Source organism: Charadrius vociferus, unplaced genomic scaffold (genome assembly GCF_000708025.1).
Source record: "Charadrius vociferus isolate BGI_N301 unplaced genomic scaffold, ASM70802v2 scaffold132, whole genome shotgun sequence".
Lineage (NCBI taxonomy): Eukaryota > Metazoa > Chordata > Aves > Charadriiformes > Charadriidae > Charadrius > Charadrius vociferus.
This window is the reverse complement of record NW_009647028.1, coordinates 303,235-311,190: the sequence shown is the minus strand read 5'-3', so window position 1 is coordinate 311,190 and position 7,956 is coordinate 303,235. Positions and strand designations below refer to the sequence as shown.

The window sequence follows — 7,956 nt, the reverse complement described above, 5'->3', positions numbered from 1 at the left end:
ACAGGCCTTGGTGGAGGTGCCAGCAGCCTGGCTCTGTCACCAGCTCCGACCCATGGGCATCACTGCTAATTAGCAGCAGTAGCCCGGTAAGGATGCTCCCATCTCCTGGGCAACATCTTCATTACTGGTGCCGTTGATGGGGCAGAGCGTGCCCTCAGTGAGTTTGCTGCTGACACTGAACTGGGAAGGGAGGCTGATGCTTCCGAGGATCATGCTGGCACTCAGAGGGACCTGGATAGGCTGGAGAAATGGGCCAACAGGAACCTCATGAATTTCAACAAGGGGAAGATGCAAAGTCCTGTCCCTGGGGAGGAACAAGCCCAGGCAACAGAACATGCTGGAGGGTGACCAGCTGGAAAGCAGCTTGGCAGAAAAGGCCCTGAGGGTCCTGGTGGGCACCAAGTTGACCATGAGCTAGCAATGTGCTCTTGGGGCACAGTGAAGGCCAACAGCATCCTGGGCTGCGTTAGGAGGAACATTGCCAGCAGGTGGAGGGGGGTGATTCTTGACCTCTGCTCAGCACTGGTGAGGCCACCCCTGGAGCACTGGGTCCTGTGCTGGTCTCCCCAGTACAAGAGAGACACAGACATACTGGAGAGAGACCAGCGAAGGGCCACCAAGGGTCTGGATCATTTCTCACATGAAAAGAAGCTGAGAGAGCTGGGGCTATTCAACCTGGAGAAGGAAAGGCGCAGGGGGATCTTATCAGTGTGTATCAACACCTGATGGGGGGAGTAAGGAAGATGGACCCAAGCTCTGCTCGATGGTGCCCAGCGCCAGGACCAGAGTCAATGGGCATGAATGGAAACACAGGAGGTTCCCTCTGAACATCAGGAAAGACTTTTTTCACTGTGAGGGTGACTGACGGCTTGCACAGGTCACCCAGGGATGTTCTGGACACTCCATCCTTGGAGGTATTCAAAAGTCACCTGGACATGGTCCTGGGCAAGGAGCTCTAGGTTGAGGTTGGACCAGAGGACCTCCAGAGGTGCCTCCAACCTCAATTGTTCTGTGATCCTGTGAAAATATTCCTCCACTGAGATTATTTAGAGATGCTTCGAGTCTCTCTCCAGGCTTCCTTACAGGGACTCTTGCAGTTCCCACACTCATGGGAGAGTTTCTGGCAGGTTTCGCTCCCACCAGGGAGGAAGTTTGATTCCCCAGTGAGGGGAAACCGTTCCCACAGCTTCAAAGGGGAAGGCAGCAAAAACAAGAAGCGAGAACCTGAGCGGGCTGGGGCTGGAGGAAGGTCTCTTGGAGGTGGGTGGGAGGTCACTGCATGACACGCACTTTTGGAGACATCCTGCAGCTCCTCTGACTCAAGACCATTTCCAGGACCTCCTGTGTTGCCTCCCTCCATTCCCAAAGTTAATGTTTAAGGTAGAATCAGCAAATTAAATCCAGCTTTGGAAAGTGGGGAAAAAAAAAAAAAAAAACCCACCACATTTGTGGGGATTTCCTAGACAGTTTTGCTTTCAGCCTTTCTCCACCTCTGCTATGCACAGGAAGGATATGCGTCAGAGGTTTCGCCCCAGCGCCTGCCAACCCACCCATCCCCGCTGCATTCCCTTCAGCCCTTGGTGAAGGCCCCAGCAGCCCGGCTCTGTCACCAGCTCGGTCCCAGAGAAAACAATGGGAAGTAGCAACAGTAAGGTAAGGATCCTGGTAAGGATGTTCCCATCTCCACAGCGCATCACGGGCAGCTGCCTGTGCCATGGTTGCACCGGGACGGGGATGGGGGGGGATGATGAATAGAGCTTGGCCCAGGATGTCTCCAGCTTGAAGATCTTGGCAGGACGGGTGACTTTTGCCCGAGCCAAGCACTTGTGCCTGGGAGGACCCATCATGGTCGCAGCGTCCTGCACATGGGCAGGACGGCACCAGCACAACACTGACATCCCATTTCTGTTCCTCTCTTCTTGCGTATGTCGAGCAGTACAGTAAGTAGGAGCTTGGGGAGACCTCTGTTGGCAGTGTGGGGGTGCTGGGGGGCGATGGGGCTGGTTCTGCTGTCTCCTCATATTCTCTCCCCAGAGCAATTGTCGGAGGAAGAAAGAGATGCTCAGCTTTCTGCTGTTCAAGACTCTTCCTGGGTTTAAGGATGTCTTCAGCAAAGTGTCAGAGAGCACAATCCAGACCGGGGACATCTTGTTGTTCCCCATAGAAACCTGCTCTAGCGGATCGATCTGGAGCTTCAAACATGCGGCCGTCTACTGCAACGAAGGAGAGGTCATACACCTCCAGAGTAAGTGCTCAAGCCCTGCTCCATTTTGGGATATGGCAATAGCCAAAATGCAGCAGGGTGATGGGCGGCTCTTTCTTTTCTAGAAATAAGATCTAGTGGGAACAGAACTTGGATCATCAAGGAAGGCTATAAAGCCATGAAAAAGGACAGGGGGAAATGCGAGATTTATCGGAAAAAAGATGGGATCGACCTCAATGACTTCTATAGTAAAGTCAGGGAGGCGATGAACAGTGAAGCCAAGTATGACATCACCAAAAACAACTGCATCCACTTCGCCCTCTTCCTCCTGGGCTTGGTGGACTTCTACATGCAACTGGTAAGCATGGAGCTGGGTCTCACGGCTGTGGTGGGACAGCCCCTGCACCCACAGCCAGCCCTGCTTTTGCCTGCTGACCCCATTCCCCCCGGGGCTGGCCCACGAGCGGTGGGGACAGCGGTGGGGACAGCCAAGCCCCCTGCACATGAACAGCTTTCTCTTGCAGGTGGAAGTTGACAATGAAGGTGGCAGTGATAGGCCTGTGAGTATCCCCAGCGTCAGCCCTCCCCGGCAGGGCTGTGGGGTGGCTGGGAGGACCGTGGTGTCTCAGTGAGGGCCGGGTCCCCAGCAGAATTGGGGTCCCCGGGATGGCTGGGTGCCCAGGAGGGCTCTGGGGTCCCTGGGAGGGCTGAGTTGCTGGTAGGGCTGGGGTCCCCCAAGAGGGAAGGCTTCCCCTGGGACAACTGTGCAGCAGGGTTCCCAGGAGGGCTCTGGAGTCCCATGGAGAGCTGTGGGTTCCCCAAAGAAGACTGGTGTTTTCAGTAGGGTTGGGGCCTCTGGGAGGGCTTCAGGGTCCCCAGGAGGGCCGTGGGGTCCCCAGACACAACTGGGGTCCTGAAGAGGACTGCAGGGTCCCCAAGGAGGTCTGAAAACCAAGCAGGGTTGGGATCCCTGGGAGGGATGGGGTCCCTGAAAGGGATGGGGTTCCCTGGGGGCTGAGTCCTCAGGAAGAATGTGGGGTCCCGAGGAGGGCTGGGTCCCTGGGAAGGCTGGAGTTCCCAAAAGCTGCTGGGGCCCTCAAGAGGGCTGGGGTTTCTGGGAGGGACGTAGGGTCACTGGGAGGCCTTTGGGGTCCCCAAGAGGGCTGGTGTCTCTGGAACAGCTGGAGTCCCTAAACAGGGCTGGGGTCCCTGGGAGCCCTGAGGGGTCCCCAAAGAGGACTGGGGACTCCAAAGGGGGTTGGGGTCCCCGGAAGGCCTGCGGAGTTCCCAGGAGGGCCGGGCTCCAGCTGCCAGCGCTGGTGGGGGACCCATCTGCATACTGAGGAAAAGGATGGGCAGAGGATTGGGGGCATCGTCTTCCCCTTTTCCAGGCCACCTGCAGCCCATCCACCCTGGCATCGCAGAAGAGCAACGGCATGGTGTGAGGGGTGGCGGCCACCATGTCCCCCTGAGGATGATGTCTCTTCAACCCGCAGAGAATCCACAGGGTCGCCCCATGCACCCCAACGCTTCAGCCCAGGGAAAGATCTCTTTTTTTTTTTTTGCGGGGAGAAGCAGTTGCTTTCCACTTGCTGGTGTTTAACTGCAGTGCATTAATTAGATGCTTTATTAAATGTTGCTACCTGAGACGTTCCTGTTTTCAGTCGCTGCCTCACTCCTGCGTGATGGGGTGCGAAAGCTGCCTGCCTGGCCACCAGCTTCTTGGAGCTTGTTAGCTGCGAAGGATAATAATAACCGAAATATCTGCCAATAACAATTCTTACCAGTGAAGAACCGTAATAACAACAACAGTAGCAACAATAATATCTACAATAAGAACAAAGAATAGAATAAAAAAAAAAATGTATCATTTCTATGCATGTCGTATGTCAGACGTTGTACATCATAATGTAATTGTGGTGGATTGACCGTGGGTGGCTGCCGGATGCCCACCCAGCTGCTCTATCCCGCCTCTTCCTCAACCGCACAGGGGGATAAAAGTGCCACGAAAGGCTCACGGGTCAAGATAAGGACAGAGAGATGGCTCAGTAACTACCGTCACGGACAAAACAGAGTCCACACGGAGGGTAATGAGAAATAAGGAGAAATCCTAAATGACCTTCCCCCCACCCTTCCCTTCTCCCCAGGCTCAGCTTCACTCTGATTGCTCCACCTCCTCCCCCTGCGCGGTGCATGGGGATGGGGAATGGAGGTTATGTCAGTTCATCATATTGTCTCTGCTGCTTCTTCCTCCTCACTCTCTTCCCCTGCTCCAGCGTGGGGTCCCACCCATGGGAGACAGTCCTCCACCAACTGCTCCAATGTGGGTCCTTCCCATGGGCTGCAGTTCTTCATGAACTGCTCCAGCACGGTCTTAAACTCACGGGGTCACAGGTCCTACCAGAAGCCAGCTGGGATGGGCTTTTTGGGGGTCTCTCCCAGGATCTTGGGGCTCCCCCATGGGTCCCACCAGCGGGTCCAGAGCAGGGCCATGAAGATGCTGCGAGGGCTGGAGCACCTCTGCTGTGAGGACAGGCTGAGTTGGGGGTGTTCAGCCTGGAGAAGAGAAGGCTCCGGGGAGACCTTACAGCTGCCTTCTGGTATCTGAAGGGCACCTACAAAAAGCTGGAGAGGCACTTTTTACAAGGGCATGTAGTGATAGCAGGAGGGGGAACAGTTTTAAACTGAAAGAGAGGAGATCGAGGTTAAATATTAGGAAGAAATTCTTGACTGTGAGGGTGGTGAGCCCCTGGGGCAGGTTGCCCCGAGAAGCTGTGGCTGCCCCATCCCTGGAGGTGGTCAAGGCCAGGTTGGACGGGGCTTGGAGCAACCTGGGCTGGTGGGAGGTGTCCCTGCCCAGGGCAGGGGGGTGGAACTGGGTGATCTTTAAGGTCCCTTCCAACCTAAACCTTTCTATGATTCTATGTCGTGCAGGACAGCGTCAAATGCTTTTCTCAAGTCCAGGTAGATGATGTCAGTTGCTCTTGCCTTATCCACCAACGCTGTAATGCTGTTGTAGAAGGTCACCAAATTTGTCAGGCATGATTTGCCCTCAGTGAAGCCATGTTGGCTGTCACCAATCACCTCCTTATTTTCCATGTGCCTCGGCAGAGTTTCCAGGAGGATCTGCTTCGTGATCTTGCAGAGAGGTGAGACTGACCAGCTGGTAGTTCCCCTGGTCTTCCTTTTTTTCCTTTTTAAAAAATGGGGGTTATGTTTCACTTCTCCAGTCAGCGGGAACTTCACCAGACTGCCACAACTTCTCGAATATGATGGACAGTGGCTTAGCAACGTCATCTGCCAGTTCCCACAGGACCTGCGGATGAATCTCATGAGGTTCCAGGGACCTGCGCACCTTCTGGTTCCTTACATGGTCTCAAACCTGGTCTTCTCCTACAGTGGGTGGTTCTTCATTCTTCCAGTCATAGAATCATTCTGGTTGGAAGAGACCTTTAAGATCATGTCGTGGTTTGGGTCAAATTGGCCACCGAAACGAACGACAGATGCTCTCCCCCACCTCTTTCTGCAAAGAGAGGAGAGAGAAAGAGAAAGAAACTTATGAGTTTAGAAAAAAACTAAACAAGTGTAATGAAATATTAATAATAAAATAATGAAAAAGAAATTATAAAATATACACAAAACCACATCAGGCTCTCAGGATGACAATCACGTCATTTCCCAGGCCCTGGGAAAGTCCCACACTGGACTCAGCGACAGACAGGAACTGGATTTCGGATCTGGATTCAGGGACGCATGGGTCGGGATCAAAGGCAGATGAACAGAGTCCTCCTCGGACGCGGCCATTGAAGAAACAGCACTGACCCTTTGATCCCTCAGCTTTTATACTGAGCATGATGCAGATGGGATGGAATACCCCGTTGGTCAGGTTTGGGTCACCTGTCCTGTCCGCTCCTCCCCGCAGGCGGGATCTCGTTAGGCTTTTCCGCTTCCGACCCTCCAACGGGACACATAACAAAGTGAGGGTGCTGCCCTTGGGTGCCATAGCAACAAGGTAAGCAGGAGCCTCTCCGCATACCATTCCTTGGCATCAACACGGGACCTTATCACCCTGGGAGCGAACAGCGTCTGCACATTGCACTGCTCATTTCAGAGTTCAGTTCCTTAGAAGAGGCTTAGCTGCAAAGTAAAATTACCGAAAAGAAAATTGGTTCTGTTGTACCTCAAACCAGGACAGGTCATCGAGTCCAACCGTTAACCCAGCACTGCCAAGCCACCACTCAACCGTGTCCCTCAGCACCACGTCTTTTAAGTACCTCCGGGGATGGTCACCATGTCCCAGGGCAGCCTGTTCCAGTGCTTGACCAGTCCCCGTCTTTGCCTCCTGCGACTTGGGCGGTGCGGCTCAAGCACTCGCTGGCGAAGACTGAGGCAAAAAACTCATTGAGCACCTCAGCCTTCTCCATATCCCAGCTGACCAGCTCTCCCGCTTCCTTCCAGAGAGGGCCCACATTTTCCCTGGTCTTCCTTTTGTCACCAACATCCCTATAGAAATTTTCCTTGACACCCCTGGCCAGATTTAACTCTCTCAGGGCTTCAGCTTCCGTCACCTGATCCCTGGCTGCTCAGACAGTATCTCTATTCCTCCCACGCTGCCTGTCCTTGCCTTCACCCTCCGTACGCTTCCTTTTTGAGCTTGAGTTTCTCCAGGAGCGCCTCGTTCACTCACGCAGGCTTCCTGGCGTTTTTGCCCGATTTCTTCTTGGTTGGTACACGTTTCTCCTGAGCTTGGAGGAGGCGATCCTTGAATATTAACCACTTTCCTCGAGCCCCTCCACCCTCCAGGACTTTATCCCACAGGACTCTGCCAAGCAGATCCCTGAGGAGGCCAAAGTCGACTCTCCTGAAGTCCAAGGCAGGGAGTTTGCTGCGTGCCCTTCTTGCCACCATAAGGACCTTGAACTCCACCATCTCACGGCCACCGCAGCCAAGACTGCCCTTGAGCATATGCTATAGAATGTAGAATGTAGAATAACATACAACGTACAATATAGAATAGAATAGGATAGAATAGAATATAATATAGAATATAGAATATAGAATGAAAAATACAGAACACAGAATCATAGAATCGTAGAATGGTCTTGAACACCTCCAGGGATGGGGCCTCAACAACCTCTCTGGGCAACCTGTTAAAGAATACAGAATAGAATATAATTAATATAAGCCGCGACATAATATAATGTAGTATAATGTACCACACCACATAATATATAGCATATAATATATAATATAAACTGTAGAATGAGCTATGGATTATCAATGATGTATAGTACAGTATGATTGAATATAGAATATATTAATGTAGAATAAATCATAGAATTAATATAATTTGTATAGTATGCACCATATAATACATAGTATGTAATATATACTCTATAATGCATTGTGTATGACATAGTAATATTAGATAAGGTAATGTGATATGATATCGTATGGTATGATTTAATATAATGTAGTATAATGTAAATATGTATAATTATATAATTTATTATGATGCATGACAGACGAGCTATATGTAGTAGTAGCAGAGTTTGGGCCGTGATTATGGAGTATATACCATATAGTTCATATATTATAATACTCTATAACCACATCCCAACCCCTGCTCCTACTAACGTCCCCAATTACGCCCGTTTCACCGCTGACCGCCACCCAAACCTGTGCGGGGGGCGTGTGTGTGTGTGTGCAGGGCTGGGGACCCCTTTTGGGGGGTACAACCCCCCCGTCTCCCC

General features: G+C 52.2%; 1 protein-coding gene across 1 annotated transcript in view; it reads left to right on the top strand.

Annotated features, from left to right (window-relative positions):
- The first annotated feature begins 1,925 nt into the window (after positions 1-1,925).
- AP3B2 (adaptor-related protein complex 3, beta 2 subunit) overlaps positions 1,926-7,956 on the top strand; it is a 19,696-nt gene continuing 13,665 nt past the window's right edge. The window contains exons 1-6 of the mRNA XM_009895568.1: positions 1,926-1,940; positions 2,035-2,245; positions 2,329-2,561; positions 2,728-2,831; positions 6,126-6,215; positions 6,872-6,930. Of these exons, the coding sequence (XP_009893870.1) occupies positions 1,926-1,940; positions 2,035-2,245; positions 2,329-2,561; positions 2,728-2,831; positions 6,126-6,215; positions 6,872-6,930 (712 nt within the window). The remainder of the gene's footprint in view (positions 1,941-2,034; positions 2,246-2,328; positions 2,562-2,727; positions 2,832-6,125; positions 6,216-6,871; positions 6,931-7,956) is intronic.